This window comes from Oncorhynchus masou, chromosome 4, assembly GCF_036934945.1.
Source record: "Oncorhynchus masou masou isolate Uvic2021 chromosome 4, UVic_Omas_1.1, whole genome shotgun sequence".
NCBI classification, from domain to species: Eukaryota; Metazoa; Chordata; class Actinopteri; order Salmoniformes; family Salmonidae; genus Oncorhynchus; species Oncorhynchus masou.
Genome location: NC_088215.1, coordinates 13865913 through 13885715, shown reverse-complemented (window position 1 = coordinate 13885715; position 19803 = coordinate 13865913). Strand labels below are relative to the sequence as shown.

Genomic DNA, 19803 nt, shown 5'->3' with positions numbered 1-19803 from the left:
CATTTACCTAGACAAACCAAAACCCCATAGATATACAAAAAAAACAAGACAAGACAAAAACACACATACTACCCTCGTCACACCCTGACCCAACCAAAAGAATAAAGAAAACAGAGCTAACTAAGGTCAGGGCATGACAAAGAATGATACCCAGAATATGTAGGATGTAGGATTTTAATTTGAGCAAGTTTACTACAGCAGGAAAATAATCCTGCAACAACAGGAAATTGGGATTATTTATGTGGATTATAATTAATATACATTTTTGTAAATTTGATATTTCAAAGTGGAAATTTTCTTTCAGAAGCCTTTTAAAATCTCAAATAGACTGCAAGTTTTAAATGTCTTGCGTTGCAGGAATGTTGTCCTGCAATAGGGTGACCAAATGAAGGTCCTACATCTGTAAATGGGGAGAATGATGGAGGAGATGTTTTTTTTTTCTACCTTTATTTTACTAGTCAAGTCAGTTAAGAACATTTCTTATTTTCAATGACGGCCTAGGAACAGTGGGTTAACTGCCTGTTCAGGGGCAGAACGACGGATTTTGTACCTCTCCTGCAGCAGGGTGATCAAATTAAGATCCTACATCTGTATAACCACAACGCTCAAGAGATCTGCATGTATGAGAAACATTGTCTGCTTCCAAAATGGCACCCTATTCCCTTTATAGGGCACTACTTTTGACCAGTACCCATTGTTATAAAAATACTATTTTCAAAAATACTATTTTCATCAGTGTGAAGTTCAAGTGAGACTGAATGTTTATTGTAAAGCGATAGTTCCATCAAGTGTGTATCTGACTTTTGGTTATCTTCCCACCTGTCTTCTCTGTAGGTTATAGAGAAGAACTCCGGGGGCTGGTGGTATGTCCAGATCGGGGAGACGGAGGGTTGGGCCCCCTGCTCCTACATCGACAAACGCAAGAAGCCCAACCTCAGCCGACGAACCAGCACGCTTACCCGCCCCAAAGTCCCGCCCCCAGCTCCACCCGTCAAAAAGCAAGACTCAGAGGAGACGCCCTCACCTTCACCCAGTCATTCCATCTCCTCACCGTCCAAAGCCCCAGAATCCCCTAGTCGGCCCGCAGTATACGAGGAACCGGAATACGACATTCCCGCCATTGGATGCGAGGGCGAGTCGGACACAGATTCCCTGAAGGGAGAGACAATACATCGCCCCCTGGAGGTGAAAATCAACAATGTGGTCTATGAGAAGTACCGTAGTTCTCCTCCGGTCTGCAAGACCTCCCCTGTGATTATCAGCTATAGAAGAAGGTCCTTCAGGTCCGTTGAAGAGATGGCCAAGGAGGAATGTATCTATGAGAATGATGGCTTCAGGCACAGGAGTGGTGATGAAGGGGCTTTGGCCAAAGGCTGCGGCGGTTCCAACTCCCCAAGGATCTACCACTCCTCGACTGTACCCCGCAAACCCTCAGGGTCTTCACCTCTAGCAGGGGGAAAGCCATTGAAGAAGATCGTCCCAGAGCTGAGCCGAAGCCAGTCCCTAGCCAAAGCCGACACCAGCCCCAGGTCGTCCTCAGACGAATCAGGTAGAGGTTCCAGGAGACCTCCAGGCATCAGGAAGGTGGAGCAAAGGATAGGCCAGAGCCCCTCCACCAAGCTCAAGCCCTCGGTGAGGCCTAAACCTCTGCTCACCACAAAGTCAGAGCCACAGTGCTCCGATAGGATGGACATCACTTCCCTGAGACGCCAGTTGAGGCCCACGGGACAACTCCGGCATACCGTCCATGGGCTCAAAGACACAGAGACGTCCTCTGTCATCTCGTCAGAGGACTCCCATTCTTCCCGCAACAGCACCTCAGACCTCTCTTCCATCTACTCCAAGGGGAGCCGGGGAGATTCTGATCTGGAGGTATTCAACCTATACCGGACCACAGACGCCTACGACAAGGTCCAGGAGTCAGAGCTGAGCTTTCCACCTGGGGTGGAGGTGGAGGTCCTGGAGAGGCAGGAGAGTGGCTGGTGGTACATTCGTTGGCGGGACGAGGAAGGCTGGGCGCCCACCTTCTACCTGGAGCCCATCCACCAAGGGAGGGACGGCGGTGGGTCCGAGTCTGATGGGCAGCGCTCTGGGTCGGGCAGTGGCACTGGGAGCAAGTCCAACAGCCTGGAGAAGAATGAGCAGCGCGTGCTGGCGCTCAACGACATCAACCTCCAGGGACTCACCAACCACCACCAGGTACACAACACGCCAGGAGGTCTGAGATCGAGGAACATTCCCCCCATCCCCTCCAAGCCTCCGGGGGGCTTCTCCAAGCCGGCTGTGCTGGTTAACGGAGCTGTGAGAATGAGGAACGGTGGGGTGAGACCGCAGTCCGCCGTCAGACCCCAGTCCGTGTTCGTGTCTGTGCCACAGCCCGCCATGGACAGTCAACACTACATGACGAGTTCCCTGAGGCGGAATGAGTCATTGGCCGCCCACAACCAGTACCGTACCGACCAGTACCGCTCCGGTTCCGCTACCCTCGGCGTGCGCCGTAACTCCTCTTTCAACGCAGTGCGTGCACAACCCGTCACAGTCGAGACCCGATCGAGACCCTCAGAGCGCTCTATCACCACCAGAGATTCTTCGGCGGAACGATTTGGCGCCGGTGGCGGGACGGACGCCTTGAGCAGGGTTGGGGTTGTTGTGCAGCGTAATGGTATCCCCGTAACCACAGTCAGGCCCAAGCCTATCGAGAAGAGCCAGCTGATCCATAACAACCTGGGGAGGGAGGTATATGTTTCCATCGCTGACTACCGGGGGGACGATGAGACCATGGGCTTCCCTGAGGGCACCTGCCTGGAGGTTCTAGACAGGAACCCCAATGGGTGGTGGTACTGCCAGGTCCAAGATGCCCTGCACCCCCGCAAGGGCTGGGTCCCCTCCAACTACCTAGAGAGGAAGAAGTAATGGCCTAGTAATAATAACAATGTCCCCCTTTGATGATGTCACTAAGAATATTGGTGACATCACTCCATAAGAATGTTACCCCACAAGAGCTACCACAAGCAATATGCTCCAAATATGTAAACAGATGATTGATTCTGAAAGACTTTATGTAAAAAAAACATTATGTTGTTTTAACCTTATAATGAGAAAGAGACACTTTTATTTCTGGCTTACTAAAGTGTACACGATATGGGATATAACGAGAGACTGAAAACAGGGTTGGCCACCCCCAGTGTTAGAAACACAAAGAAGTTTTTGGAACTTTGGAACGATTTGACACGACACCTTCTAGAAGGGGTTTACATTATAAAGAGAAGATGGCTGGGCAATGATGGCAAGCCTTTTACCTGCCCTTGTGACTATAATGCCAAATAGGTGCCTTTCGTAGATGATCAACTGAATGGGAGTTCGAAGAAGTGGACGGAACGCATCAGTGAATCAACGTCATTACCAAATGTATTACTGTGCCATAGGCCTATGAGCATGAATACCACCAAAATTATTTTTGTAACGTTCAAGAGAATCACTTGAGGAGGAGTGTTTAAGAGCGTTACCGAGTGAATAGGATCAATCTAGAGTGTTCAGAATCAAATAAGAAAAAAACAAGAGAACAGGAGAGATATCAGTGACTCTCAGTGAGTCACAATTGACTCACTGAAAATGAGTAATTGTTTGATTATCTTTTTTAGACATTACGGTATGTTTTGTTCTTTAATGTCTTTGTGTGTCTTTCTGTCTGTCCTTAGAGATGTATTTCTGCTTTCTTGTGTAACACTCCACCGACAGCCCAGAATTGGAAAGAGTCCAAGTTTCCTCTCTCGGATATTCCATTCTCTGAAGTTTCACTGATGGAATATCTATGTTGAGGTACACGTAATTAGTCAAACTTTGTAGTGTCACCCCGATTTTGGAGTCCAACTTCTTATTCTATATTTTCAACCAAGCCTAGAGTATCTTGCACACAAATAAAGCCGAAACTTGTCAAGCTTGAAATCTAATCAAAGTATAGTTATTGGGAAATAAAATTCCAATTGAAGGTGCTTTTCAGTTCCACCAAGATATTACTTTACACAATAAGTTTTAGTATTGTCTGTCTGTATTAGTCCCAGACAAATATATTTGTATATATGCTTTACTGTATACAGTAAAGCAACCGCAGTTGCACAGAAAATACGTACTGGAAATATGGCTTCATAATGATCTTTGAATCGCAAGGATATATTTCCATAGCCTCGTGCCCACAATGTGATCAAACCAAAGCAGAATATCATTGCATTGGCTATTTTGTAGCTTTACTATTGTAACGAGTGTGCTGGGAGTCAGGAGGCAAGTTCAGGGAGTGTGTTTTAATCAATAAATGTAACATAATACAAAACGCAAACAACGCACCTACAAGACATAGAAACAATAGTGAAGGAACCAAAGCGAGTGAAATATATAGGGCAGGTAATCAAGGAGGTGATGGGAGTCCAGGTGAGTGTCTTTATGCGCTAATGCGCATAACGATGGTGCCTTAACGAGCAGCCTGGTGATCTAGAGGCCGGAGAGGGATAATATATATATATTAAAAATATATATATTTTGATAACATCTGGACTCAGTTAATGTTCTGAACCCAAATGAAAGAATGTTGAAACATGCGGATATTGCTGTGCAGTATTGGTTTATGTGATATGCAATAAAATTTATGTTCACTTCCTTGCTTTAAAAGTAGTTTGGTATCTACTGGATTTAGAAGTACTGCAGGACTATTTTGAGTTATTACTATTTACTTATACGTTTTCCCCAAACACAATACTGATATTACTTCAAAACGATCCCCAATTGAAAATCCAAATGAAGTACTATTTCAACTGGCTGGTGTTCAAGACTGCTGAAATATTTTTCTAACAGTGTGTGACATTTTTTCATGACATTTTCTGCTGGACAGTATTATATTATTAAAGTGTTGTACCTGCTAGATCGCAGTTATATCTGTTTTAGCCAACCATAGTTGTTTTTTGTTGTTACAGTGTGATCACACATAGACAATAATGAAGATTGAAGTTCCGTTTTTTGTGAATTAATGCACTTTAACACTTGTTTACAGTGCATTAATGTAAAGATGCAGTTGAAATACTCAGCATATTATTTATTGATTTAAAAAAAAAACTATTTAATAAGAGTATTTTTTTACCTCAAGTTTTTCAACTCCTGTCTTTTCACAGGAAAATATCTCAGTCATTCGAGGATGCCAAAGCTCCTCACAATATAATAATTGGATACTGTACATGGTACTCTCTTGTGGGAGACGAATGCTACTGCAACATACTTTTTTCATGTTGCCCTACAAACCGCAGTAACAACGCAATACCAAATGCACTGCTGGTCAGTGAAACTTCCAACTACACAATGCCTGTACATAATTGAATGTTTTCAAATATTAATGCAGCTAAGAGTTGTTGTTTTTTGTAGTTTGTAAAAAAAATTGTTCACTTTATTCTATTTGGCTATCTTTTTTTCCAACCTTCTAAATGACTTTATTTCCCCCATGCTGTGTGCTGCAACTAGCAAAATCATGGACACTTCCTTTCTCCTTATTGGTCTGTACGTAATGCCTGATTCAAATCATATTTATTTTTGACCTAATGTTTATACCTCCCATTTGTGGTTTGACAATCAAATATGTATCCACTGCCTCACTAGACTGGACTAGACCTGTCAACCTAGTACAAAAGTCAATAATGTGTGATATACTGTATCATTTTTTGTCATTTATACAGTCTATTTGGTATGAATTTCAAGCCGTTGCATACAGATCTATAGAAGCTGAAGTTAGTTCTGCTTCACAAATGGAGGGTATAAAATGCTCTTTATCTCACCCATCATATCCCATCTAAAGCAATGGAAATCAATAATTAGGTCTATGTCAAGTACAACTACAGTTGATACAGAACCCCTAACCAATCTCCCTCCCTCCCCTCGACGAAGGCATTATGTAAACGTGTTGAATCACCCATAACATTTCGCTTCAGCACATATTAATGCATATCGCTATTGTTTAATTGAGTACAATTTAAATGGCTTCTCTGCCTGCGCTTGCAAAATTACAAGGGAATTGTAATGTGTCAAGCTTGACTTTTTCATATTTAGTATTATGTATTTTTAAAATATTTTTTAAAAATAATTTGTTCAATGTTTTGGTCAAAATTATCAATTTTGTCTTATTTGTTTTTAGTTTTCACCCCATTGTATTTGAACATGTTTCAGAAATGTAATAACGAGGAAATGTGCAATAGAAATAGGCATCTTTAAAAAGCATAGCTATAGAAAAACATGATCAAACATGACCTCCTCTTTCAACATGCCTAAGGATATATGATACAAAAAGATATTGTATATCCCTTAATCCATTCAAGCCATCATCGGTCATGTAAACACCTTTAGGTCATGACTCATTTCAGGTCCACTGCTTTTTTCATATTAGCCTTTTTCAAAACAGCAACAATCTAATGGCACTAAACATACTCCAATCCCATTGGAGATGCTTACTTCCATTGAGCTGCAGCACAACATGTTGTGACATGATGGACAGGATTTTTAACCAATGGCCACGTAAGAATCCCTTCTGGTCCTTCCTCCTGGCTAGCGTGTGTGGCTAGTGGACTGTGAATGTCACCGGTAGAAGCCAATGACCCGGGTTCCGACCTCGTTAACATCTAGATGTTCTCTACCACAGGTCCACAGCGGTAAGAGTTGTGTCAGCATCGAGGGCCTCTAGGTACTCACCAGACTGCCTTCGAGCTGTCACGTTTGTGCCTGAACAAAATGTTTTTGTTCTTGGAGTATCTCTCTCCTCCAACTACTGTACGCAGATGCCTCCATGCCATTTGAACACAAGCCATGTCGGCCTCTTTCAACCCCGTTGCCATGGCAAAAGTGACATTTGGAACCATCACAGATGTCAACCGCGTAATGTAAACTGGGAGAGAGACTGTTAACCGGTAGTCTTGTAGGGAAACAGTAATGTGTACTACAGGGCCATCGTAGTTTAATCCATCCGCTTCCAAACCTATACCTACCACCAAATATAAGAAAACACTTTTTTTATGTATCTCCATGTCCTCGATTAAGCCCCATGGGAATTCATTTCAGACTTGATTGACCATGTTCCGAATGTTTCGAATCTTCTGAGGAGAAAGAGAGAAAATACTACATGGGTTTGGTTCTTTGTCCACAGATTACAACAGTGATGTTCTTGAGGTCCACTAAAACTGGTTGGTTTAAAAGTTTCCTCTACAGATGCTTTTCTTTCACTTATCCCCACATAACAGTTAAGGTGCTTCGTGGCTTTGGAAGGTCTCGGTTCATTTCCTTTCCCCTCCAGTAGGTTTGATAGGGAAGAAACACACACACCCTTGAGTTTTAACTTTGGTGGAGGGTGCCACAGATTTGTGGTTAAGGAGCACCCATGCACGGGGCGAGACACACACACACACACACACACACACACCGACGAGGGATGCCATTCATGTCAGAGGGAATAGATTAGAGCCTCTACCATATTTGCGAATTCAGCCAAGTGAGACCGTCCCTACTGACGCCACACTGCCTCGACTCTCTGCCCCTGCCTCCTTTCTCTCTTTTTATTTTAACAAATTGGCAGGCCTTCTCGAGCGTGACCTTCCCTTAAGCCTAGTAATCCTAGATAGCACCAGCCGGAATGTCCTTTTTCCATCCCAGATCTTTTTTTCTACTCTTCCTTTACTAGTGCCTCCTTGCTCACTCGTTGGCCTTTTCCACCATACTTCCGCCATGTTCTTTTTCTTTCTTTCGCCTCAACCAAAGCTAGCAGTTCCCAGTGCCGAAAGCTAGTCACTTGAAGTAAGAAGAAAGAAGAGATTGGATGTGTTGAGTGTATCTAGTGTATGAGGTTTGGGTTGAAGAAGCATGTGATGTGTGATATTGTGTGTTGGTGTGTTTGAGAGAGGACGTGTGCACTGTGATGAGATGGATTGCGTGCAGGTGAGGTCAGGAGAAAGATAGGAGGAGGTCAGGGATGAGGATAGTTGTGTGTGGGATGCGTCGGGAAACCTGAGATGGATCAGATTTTGGATCGTAGATGACATGGCAAGAACGAGAGAACGAGACAGAGATAGGGAACAAGAGAGAGTGAGAACGAGAGAAAGAGAGACAGGAGCTGGATACAGTTGTGGACATTGTACTCCTCTGTTCATGCTGACTGGACTTCCATTAAAACCAGCAGCAACAGCTTCCATCAGAGACAATGAATAACACTGCATCATACTTCCTCCTCTTCTCCCATCTCCCATGGCTTGGGCTAATGAACTATCCAATGTACGATGCGTGGCTGTGAAATCTCATTATCAAAACACCATTTTAATTGCGGTAGTTAAAGGTTTGAAGGCCAGTAATTCTCGCGCCGATGGCGCCCTGATAGCAGGGTAGCACAGCCACGAGGGCGTAATCTAAAACAAATGAGATTGCGGCTGTCGAAGATGGATAGATGCTCTCACTCTTTGTCGCTCTCGTTCTGTCTCTCTCCAGCTTTTTAGCGGGTGGCATATTAATCATGTGTCTGATTTATTCGGCTTTATATCATTTGCTGTGGTGAAGCTTCAACTTCTGTCTGATGGCTTATTCTGTCCTGGTGTGAAGGGAGAGGCTGGAGAGCCAGGTTGATGAGAGAAAGGGTAGGAGGTGTGATGATTTGAGAAAGTTAGTAGTAAGTGTTTGTGAAAGGGGTGTGAGGTGTTTAACCTAAGGGTTGTTTTTAGTAGGTATTTTTAACATAGCTTTTTTAGAGTGAATTTTTTATGTTGTTTGCTCATGAAGGAAGTCAATGAATGAAAGAAAAGAAGAAGAAAATGAGAGGGATGAAAGCTTACTCAGTGCTCGAACTGATGGTAACGCTTCAGACAGGTGGAATGGGACTGCCGACTATGCCAAGTGTTACTTAACACAATTACTTAACACAACAGGTGGCGTTGGGGCATTGCTTAGAATGCTAATGTATTGCATGGCTGAGGAATAGTGCATGCTGGTTCTTTTGTGTTTCCTGCTGTGCTGAGACTCTCACTGTTTGACTTCCTGTTCTAATTACTACTTTATACTCTCTTTAATTAACCCTCAGACAGATACATCATGTCATATCACTCTTAGCAATAACTGCTCACACTGCTTAAAACTACCTTCCTTTTTTTTGTATGGGTACCAATATGGAACATATTTATTGCCACATCCATATTTTCTGGAGGGAGGATTTGTCAGATAAAGATGTGTGTCATTTCATTTCAGATGAATTCTTTTTAGTTTGCGTAGTCAAAAGTCTTGTTATTACCTAAGATCAGGCCTTCATGAGCATTCTCTGATGCCAGTTATAGTCTAATTCCTATTTACAGTAGAACGTAGTGTGGCAAGTCTCCAACACTGTCACAAAAACCTAATTTGTAGACAAGGCCTCAAACCAAAGTTATACTCTCTAAACCTATGCTCTGTAAACCATCTAGGTCCTTATACCCAAACTTGAAACAATAATGACCCACTACCAGTATGTCAACTCTGTTACATCATACCACCAATGCTTCGAGTTGGACCAAAGGAGTTGCTATAATATCTGTTTTTCTCCCTTTTTTTTAAAATTTGCATTATTCTTATGCAACATTTGTGTTCAACTCTATAGAGACAACTATAGAGACTAGTCCTGTTTTCAAAAGAAAGGTGTCGTAGGGGGATGGAGTTCAAAAGAAACGTGTTTTCTGATTCCTTTTGTAAATGTCACTGACGTGAGTCATTCGGTGTGACAAGATGTCATGTTGTGTGACAAGGCGATAAAGAAGCAGGCCATGTCATGATATTGCAATGTGGCATCAGTGAGTCAATAAGTGTACGTGGAAGTACAGCAAATGTACAAATAATCGAATCAGTCTACTCTTCAACGGGAAACATAGGAATTGGTCTGTGTGCCAGCGGTTCTTTTTGAAAACAGGGCTGTCCCTTTTTACCGTTCTCATTTTGAAAACCTTTTTGTTGTTGTTGTGTCTTGTTCCTGTTTCCATTGTACCTTGCATTGCCCCGAAAGCGAAACACTATTAAATGTATTATCTTTGTTTAATTCATGTTGCCTCTCTGTTTTCATTTGTTAGCCTGAAAACTCACATGCCATACATTACAAAACAGAATATTTACAGCATTATTAAAGGATTCAGTCATTTAGCACTTTTATCCAAGCAACTTACAAGAGTAAATATTCATACTTTTCTCCCTGTATTGGTCCCCAGTGGGAATAGAACCCACAACCCTATCATTGCAAGCACCATGCTCTACCACCTGAGCCACACGGGACCAACGGAGCTGATGTGACTCATACATTCATATTTATATTTATTTATAACTTTTACATACAATCGAATGCGACAGTCATTTTCTGGAACGACACATATATCTTCATTTGTTGTATGGTATAAATCAGAATAAGTATAATTAGACTTGGATTGTACAATTGAACAACCCTGTTTTTAGATGTATATTGTATGAGTTACGAGAGAAAATTGTAAGGGCAGCGAATGAAGACGAACTAGTATTGGTAGAGCCCTCCCTACCGCTAAGGAGAAAGATGGAGGGGGGGGGGAAATCTATACACATGTAGAAAGATGTATCACACACACCTAAATGAACACGTAAAATGTGCACGCCTACCTCCCCTGAGGACAACCACCCCAATCGAAACCCTCACCGGTTACAAAACGCTCGCTTTCAACAGAACATGTGCAAGTTACCCTCAGCATCTAAAGGTCAGAGCATTCATCACATTGATCATGGGTGGTTGCGGGAGGTGTACAAAAAAAATGTAACACTCAGACTAACAACCTGTGAGAGGAGAAATACATAGAGGCATCATGTCCAACATAAAGACTGTATTGTAGTATGTCAGGAAGGTTCTAGAATGACAGGTATCAAATAAAGACGCAACAAACACTTAGAGGCCGACAGTGTTTCTGCCACCTTTTTGGTTGCACATAGACCATTGGGGAATATTTCAGAGAGGTATTGAATTAAAGGTCTGAGTGTTTCTGTTCATTCCATGTCACTGTCATCTTCAGGTGTGAGGGTGAAGGCATATTTAAGTGTGACAGTGTCGACAGCTGAGGAAAGCTCCCATAGGACGACCCATCCCTAAAACAGATTCTCATTGGTCAGTGGAACTATTTCTATATATCCACTAGATGGCAATCTTGAACTAGTCTGTTCTCCTCAGCCTTAGCCGGAGGAGTCAGACGGGAGTTTGAGCTCATGGTTTGCGGTTTTTGGCTGTTTATTTGTGAAGGTCTTACCTCAAGGGTCTTTGTAATGCTGGACTGCATTATGTATTCAAATGATTATTATTTTTTAACACATGAAGGTTTAATCCATCATCACAGAGTATTACCTATCGACATTAACTATGACCCATCATGGTATAACAGAGTCATGGGATACTAATACATCTTGATGACAGATTTGATATATATCGTCTAGAATATTATGACCTCATACCTGCTCCTAGATATTACCAGACTTACATGCTATTAATCCACTACTGACAGAAATATTGGGGACATCAGAGGGATATTTGGATGAGGTGGTAGCTGCCTGCAGTGTTTGGATCCCCTGACCCTAAGCCTAGTGTCCCCCGGAGGACCCCGGTTGAACATAAACCACCTAGGCAGCTGGGGCCGTCCAAAACACATGATGTAACAGGTGCCACAAATCACATACCACTGAAAGCACCACGTTCCACTGGACCACAGAAGGTCAGGGTTGTGTAGGTCTGGGTTAGCCTCGCTATTTGGATTCCTGTGTGTTTTGCGACTATGCTGACACAAACTGTGTTCTTGATCCATGCAATCATGGATGGGAGCCATCTTAATCAATGGATTGTGTCATTATTTGAAACCCTTGTTAGTGAACAGCTAAAATTGTTTTTATATACTAACTCTGTTTTATCAATGGACCAATCGGGCTTCAGGAAGAAGCATAGCACAATAACAGCAGCCATGAAGGTTTTTAAATGATATCACTCAAGCCCTTGACGAAAAAGCAGCAATGTGTCTCGCTTTTTATTGATCTCTCTAAGGCTTTTGATACAGTTGATACTAAAGCAGAGAGTGTCGCTCGTTAGTCTTTCGGTGCACGCAGTTGCATGATTTGCTAACTACAGTTGAAGTCGGAAGTGTACGTACACCTTAGCCAAATACATTTAAACTCTGTTTTTCACAATTCCTGACATTTAATCCTTGTATAAACTCCCTGTCTTGGGTCAGTTAGGATCACCACTTTATTTTAAGAATGTGAAATGTCAGAATAATAGTAGAGAATGATTTATTTCAGCTTTTATTTCTTTCATCACATTCCCAGTGGGTCAGAAGTTTACATACAATCAATTAGTATTTGCTAGCATAGCCTCTAAATTGTTTAACTTGGGTCAAACATAGCCTTCCACAAGCTTCACACAATAAGTTGGGTGAATTTTGGGTCATTCCTCCTGAAAGAGCTGAGTCAGGTTTGTAGGCCTCCTTGCTCACAAAAGCTTTTTCAGTTCTGCCCACAAATTTTCAATTGGGATTGAGGTCAGGGCTGTGTGATGGCCACTCCAATACCTTGACTTATTTGGCCTTAAGCCATTTTGCCACAACTTTGGAAGTATGCTCGTGGTCAATGTCCATTTGAAGACTCATTTGCGACCAAGCTTTAACTTCCTGACTGAGGTCTTGAGATGTTGCTTCAATATATCCACATCATTTTCCTACCTATGCCATCTATTTTGTGAAGTGCACCAGTCCCTCCTGCAGCAAAGCACCCCCACAACATGATGCTGCCACCCCCGTGCTTTATGGTTGGAATGGTGTTCTTCGGCTTACTGTGGATATAGATACTTTTGTACCTGTTTTCTCCAACAAGGTCGTTTTACTGTGCTGTTGTTCTGGGATGGATTTGCACTTTTCGCACCAAAGTCCATTCATCTCTAGGAGACAGAACGCGTCTCCTTCCTGAGCGGTATGACGGCTGCATGGTCCCATGGTGTTTATACTTGCGTACTATTGTTTGTACAGATGAACGTGGTACATTCAGGCACTTGGAAATTGCTCCCAAGGATGAACTAGACTTGTGAAGGTCTCTAATTCTTTTTCTGAGGTCTAATTTCTGTGATTTTCCTATGGTGTCAAGCAAAGAGGCACTGAGTTTGAAGGTAGGCCTTGAAATACATCCACAGGTACACCTCTAATTGTCTCAAATAATGGCAATTAGCCTATCATAAGCTTCTAAAGCCATGACATCATTTTCTGGAATTTTCCAAGCTGTTTAAAGGCACAGTCAACTTAGTGTATGTAAACTTCTGACCTACTGGAATTGTGATACAGTGAATTATAAGTGAAATAATCTGTCCGTAAACAATTGTTGAAAAAATGACTTGTGTCATAAAACAAAGTAGATGTCCTAACCGACTTGCCAAAACTATAGATTGCTAACAAGAAATTTGTGGAGTGGTTGAAAAACATATTTTAATGACTCCAACCTAAGTGTATGTAAACATCCAACTTCAACTTTATCTGTCTGATAGAACTCATTGCATTTGATGGGCTCATGTCTGTTAAATTGTCTGTCTGTAATGGTGCCGTCTTACTCACTATTCATATGATTAATTTAGACAAAAATTTGCAAAATACGCAACCTCACTTTTATGCTGATGATACTGTTTTTTATTGTTGTGCCTCTTCTCTCACAAAAGCAATCCAGAACGTGCAAACTGCTTATCCTCAATACTGACAAAACTAAACCTATGTTGTTTTCTTATTTTTCTTCTCGGACTCGGGAGAGGCAAAGGTCGATAGCCTGGACTCGAACCGAGAATCTCTAGTGGCACAGTTTTCTAAAGCAAGAAATTGACCTCTGAACCTTTCACCTATTACTACCTGTCAGGGCAATGAGATTGAGACTGTAATCTCATATAAATTGATGACAGCCTCTCTTTTAAATTGTATATTCAACAATTTACAAAAAAATTGAAACTGAAGTTGGGATTTTATTTGAGGAATAAGGCCTGTTTTTCTTTTGAAGCCAGAAGGAGGCTAGTATCAGCTACATTTATGCCTTTACTAGACTATGGGGATATTTTATATATGAATGCTTCCACACAGTGTTTGAGATCAATTGACACCCTTTACCATGGAGCATTGAGATTTATTTTAAACTGCAAAATCCTTACACACCACTGCATGTTATATACCAGGGTTGGCTGGCCTTCTCTAGTCAATTGTAGGCTCAGTCACTGGTATACTTTTATTTACAAAGCCATTTTGCATTTACTACCATTTCATCTGGGCACTTTTATTGTCCAGAAGGATGATTTGAGGCTGATTCCCTGACCTGTCAATGTTTTAAATTGTATGATTTTGTTATACTCTTGTGAATTCTATGTTTTTTTACTAGATTACCTGTAGTTTGGCCAAGGCGCTCTTGAAAAAGAGACTTCAAATCTCAATGAGACCTTCCTGGTTAAATAAAGGTTTAAAAAATTAATTAAAAAAATACATTTACAGGATTAATTAAAATTAAAGGTATGGATATAATAAATAAGAATTTGTGATCAAGTGTATGTTGTAGTTGGATATGTATGGGAGATAATCCAATCATATTAAGATGGATATTGGAGATGTGATAGAAATTATAGAATTCGTTTGTAATCAAATGTATTTAATTTATGTTCTATTCAAGTTTTATGAGAAAAGCAGGCACAGAAACTTCCTTGAAACACGTCTGGATAGTTTATTGACACAATCGTCCGAATCACATTTAACAGAGCTCACAAACAGATCACTTGGAAACTAGTTTTCAAATAAAGACAGGTTTGCAAAGTATCTTAAACAATGGATGAGTCACAACATAGAGCATATATTCTTCAATAGCATTGAAAATAGGAGCAATCGTGTTTGACCTAGCCTATGTTACATTTCTATGTGTAGCGTTCTGATCGACCCCTGAACTCTGTCTAAATGATGGCCTAGGAGATTTAAAATATATATATATATATATTTTTCAGCTTGTCTTCTATTGGTCCCAAAGTTCACTAACTAGGACGGAGTGAACAAACAACTCAAACAACTAAAATACAGAAAGTATATTTCCCAGGTGAAACCTGTCTAGTGATATCTGAAGAAGGGGTTTTCTAAAATGGAGGATAGTAGAAGAAGAAAGCAAACACCTAACTACAGTAGGATCTGAGATCCAAACACTTCAATGGAAAATAGATACAATACAGGGTCGACAAACAATCAGGAGAGATACCAAAAATATTTTGGGGTAAATTGGTATCACACCGCAACTGGTTGGTGTTATAGTTAGGGTCTTGAGTTTCCCAGGTCACTAGTCCAGGAACAATTCTGGGCCCTAGTCATAGTATCTGTGTGGAGGGCTGAACTTTAAGCCACTGAGTACTGACATGAGTCAGACCAATTCAATTAATCCTGTATGTAACTCAATAAATACGATAGGCAGCAATGTAGGTGCCTTGTTGATTTTGCATGATATTTAACTTTTACATTATTATAGGTTGTCAATGCCATTTATGACATGACCGTATGTCCAATGACTATTGTTTACATTAGTGGTTGTAGGTTAAATTCCTTGGATTAAGGGGCAGTAAAAAAACAGTAAAAAACCTGTTTCAAGCAAGAGGAAATGACGTGTTTAGCACAGACTTTGCAAATTACGAGGTGGATTAACACGTGAATTTATTTTTGGGTTTCGGATTTCGTCGGACACTTAGTATCAGCACAAATTTTTCTGCAATAGAACATGCCAGAGATTACCTATAGACTACCTATAGACCATTTAAAAAGTACAATCAGGATTCTTATAAAGTGACATTTAACATTGCCATACAACGACGGCCTTTAAACTATATACTTGGTAAGGGCTATAAAAACAAACCTGGTTTGGACTCGAAAGGAGGCATAAACAACAACGTATAAATTACAAAAAAATTCAGCGTCTGAATATTCAGGGTTTGTAAAATTATTAATCTGTGCTTATCTTGTACTCAAACGCAACAAGGTGTTATGATTGTATACTGCTGGGAGTCCCAGGTATTGGTGGAAGGTACAAGATAATATAGTTCCTGGCTCTAGGATACACCGTAGAAGTAGAAATAGCTGATTATTTCATGGTTTCAATCAACCAGAAAACAAACATTACAATCATGACTATCAATCAACAACAAAAAAGCTGACAAAATATGTTTTTCTCTCTCGATACTACCAACCACACCAATAAAACGATTTGCCTCATTTTAAAACATAAATTAACATTCAAAATGTGAATTAACACTTCAAGCAGTAGCGTATAATGTCATAAAAACACAAAGTTCTGTTTGTGAGTGTAAAGAGGATGTATACGAAACATCTGTCAGTATTTGCCCCAAAAACAAGGAACTGGCAAATACCGTCGCAGCATTACATTCCAGATTCAATTGTCGATTATCTATGAATTACACCAAGATGCAAGATAAACGTGTTAAAAAACTGGCCTTTTCAGCTCTCGGCAGAAAGCTATGGCCTATAGCTCCAGGATACACAAGCGTGATGGGAATATCAATGGGATATATGACACATACTGATCATAAAGGGGAAAATTCTTACTTTTACAAAATCACATTTTCAGGTAGTCTTGCATTGATGTGATAATTCGACTTAAGTGTAAATTACGATTTTCCCCAAAGTGATAAAAGTCATATGGGGTAAGTGACAACACGTGTAACCAACTGTATATCAACTTGTAACATTGAGGAACTCCCATCTACCTCTCATAACCCTACATTAATGTGTGCAACTGTGAAAGGTATTTGTTGCTGGCTGAAGCACTATGCAGATGTTAGAATAGTACCGTGATAGGGTTTAGGGTTGTGTACATATTACTGACTGGATGTGATGCAAATGACCACTGACCAGTAAGTATTTTGAGTTATAAAAATAAGTTGGGGTCAATTCAGTTTTGTTTCATGTGCTTCTTATCCTCTGAGTTTATCCTCTGAAGTCCTGTTTCGGGAAAGCTTTTCTTCGGACACACAACATCGTATTTGGTATTTTAGTAAGGGGTCTTGGTGAAGAATATGGATAGAAACAAGGTATTATTTATCACACATCCGCATGTAACAGATGAACTGTCCATAAAATAAGGCAGGGGGCTGTGTCACGGATCGACGGTGGACGATATTCCATGGCAACAATCACAGTGCATTGGGCTGGTGTTTGCGTAAACTGTCACCATTTTGGGGCGTTAAACAGCTGGACCTGAGGAACACCCAATAAATGTACTTTCACATCCTGCTTCCAAGTCACATGATGTGGGTACAAATTCTGGGATTGGATTGGGAGCCGAGGCTGCCAGTGACATGGTTTTGATGGTTGTTTAAATGTATTGTGTAAAATAATCTGTTTCTTCTCCTTTCTTGATGGGGCATTTCCGAGAGTGCAGTACTGACTTCAGTGCAACATACGACACTGCAGAGCAAGCAGATAGCGAGCTAGCGCAACAGGACAGCTACCACCAATGAATGTGCTATAGAACTACCACACAAATACATTTGGTTGAGAATATATGACTTACTATATAGGAGAAAGAGGTGATACAGCCCTCCTTCACACGCCATATACTTACGTCCCTATACTTCACAACTTTATACAACTGCAAGTCATCTTCCTATTGATGAAACCTATGACTCCTGCAGAAATACATCCCTTCCCGGTCACGACGCTTGAGCAACAAATAAGTCCTCTCTTTTGCTCTGCAGCTTGCCTAAGTAACACACAGACAGAAGTTGTGCCATACTGAGATGTTGTGTTAATAAAGAACTATCTGTAGGACAATGGCGGCTATTTTCCTGTTGTTTTGTTTTTCACAGACAAAGTTGAGTCAAGTGAAGAAGCCAATGTTGGAAGTTAACAGTCCTTCTGCTCTCCAACATAGATAGATCACCTCAAGACCAAAAACGTTGAATTGAAACCACCTCGTTTGCTCCCATGCAAATGAGCAAACTCGCGGCAGTCGTCTGGAAGTGGCTTAAACAACAAAATAAAAACTTGTTTCACGTCTTCTCTTCCCTCAAAGTCTGAAACTTCCTGAATCCTTGGAGAGAGCAAGAAGAATGAAAACTTCTAGTTGAGAGAGGAAGCTCTCGCCGCGGTTGCAAATCCCCCGCCACTTCAAAAGCCGTCACACACTGCGTCAGAGAGGGAAAGTGGAAATGTAAGAGACCTTTGCAGTGCAGGTCTACTAACTGTACCAGCCAACAAAAAATGGGTTTTTGAAACAAAAATCAAGATTCCTCCTCAATATCCATCACACAAAAGTACCAGAGTGAACTGTCCATTGTTCATTACCCTGATCTTAAAAGTTTATCAAAGTCTTTCCCCAACGTCTTCCTTCTCTCCCCATTAACTTATGCCTGTGGCCCTCAGTTACGGGGCCCTTAGCTTCAAAGGCCCCCTACGTGCTACGGTAGGTCTTAATGATGTCTTTGATTTGTCTCCTGCAGATGGGGCAGCAGGCGTTGGACATCTTCTTGAGTTTGACGCCGCAGGTGTAGCAGAGACACATGTGACCGCAGGCGTAGATGACCGTGTCCACGTGGTTCTCGTAGCAGATGGAACACTCATCTCCAGTCGGCCACCCGGGCCCTCTCCCGCTGCCTGATGGGAAGGTGGGCGACTTGGGGAGGCTGATGGGCGAGCTGGGGGTCGTTCCTGTTAGGGGGGAGGTAGTGACGGAGGGAGGGAGGGAAGGAGGGAGAAGGAGAGAAGCATTCTGCATGTACACTATAGGTCAAAAGTTTTAGAACACCAACTCATTCAATGGTCTTTCTTTACTTTTACTATTTTCTACATTGTAGAATAATGAAGACATCAAAACTATGAAATAACACATGGAATCATGTAGTAAAAAAGTGTTAAACAAATCAAAATATACGTATTCAAATAGCCACCCTTTGCCTTGATGAGAGCTTTGCACACTCTTGGCATTCTCTCAACCAGCTTCACCTGGAATGATTTTCCAACAGCCTTGAAGGAGTTCAACTGAGCACTTGTTGGCTGCTGAGCACTTGTTGGCTGCTTTTCCTTCACTCTACGGTCCGACTCATCCCAAACCATCTCAATCTGTTTGAGGTCGGGTGATTGTGAAGGCCAGGTCATCTTATGCAGGACTCCATCACTCTCCTTCTTTGTAAAATAGCCCTTACACAGCCTGGAGGTGAGTTGGGTCATCGTCCTGCTGAAAAATAATTTATAGTCCCAATAAGCCCAAACCACGTGGGATGGGGTAACGCTGCAGTATTGCTGTGGTAGCCATGCTGGTTGTGTGTCTTGAATTCTAAATAAATCAGCAAAGCATCCCCACAACATAAGACCTCCTCCTCCATGCTTTATGTTGGGAAATACACATATGGAGGTCATCCGTTCACCCACACCACGTCTCACAAAAACACGGCGGTTGGAACCAAAAATCTTCAAATTGGACTCCAGACCAAAGGACAAATTTCCACCGGTGTAATGTCCATTGCTCATGTTTCTTAGCCCAAGAAAGTCTCTTGTTCTTATCAGTGTCCTTTAGTAGTGGTTTCTTTGCAGCAATTCGACCATGAAGACCTGATTCACACAGTCTCCTCTGAACAGTTGATGTTGAGATGTGTCTGTTACTTGAAGTCTGCGAAGCATTTATTTGTCTGCAATTTCTGAGGCTGGTAACTCTAATGAACTTATCCTCTGCAGCAAAGATAACGCTGGGTCTTCCATTCCTGTGGCGGTCCCCATGAGCTTG

The 19803-nt window shown here is 41.6% G+C and overlaps 2 protein-coding genes across 6 annotated transcripts in view; one reads left to right on the top strand and one right to left on the bottom strand.

Annotated features, from left to right (window-relative positions):
* Window positions 1-10070, top strand: part of LOC135524146 (SH3 and PX domain-containing protein 2A-like) — a 145010-nt gene extending 134940 nt beyond the window's left edge. For all 5 annotated transcript variants that reach the window (XM_064951378.1, XM_064951389.1, XM_064951369.1 and 2 more), the window contains one exon: window positions 835-10070. In XM_064951378.1, the coding sequence (XP_064807450.1) occupies window positions 835-2913 (2079 nt within the window). In that variant the 3' untranslated portion in view covers window positions 2914-10070. The remainder of the gene's footprint in view (window positions 1-834) is intronic.
* A 4667-nt stretch (window positions 10071-14737) lies between these two features.
* Window positions 14738-19803, bottom strand: part of LOC135524139 (E3 ubiquitin-protein ligase NEURL1-like) — a 65604-nt gene continuing 60538 nt past the window's right edge. Inside the window, exon 6 of the mRNA XM_064951356.1 lies at window positions 14738-18731. Within this exon, the coding sequence (XP_064807428.1) occupies window positions 18475-18731 (257 nt within the window). The 3' untranslated portion in view covers window positions 14738-18474. The remainder of the gene's footprint in view (window positions 18732-19803) is intronic.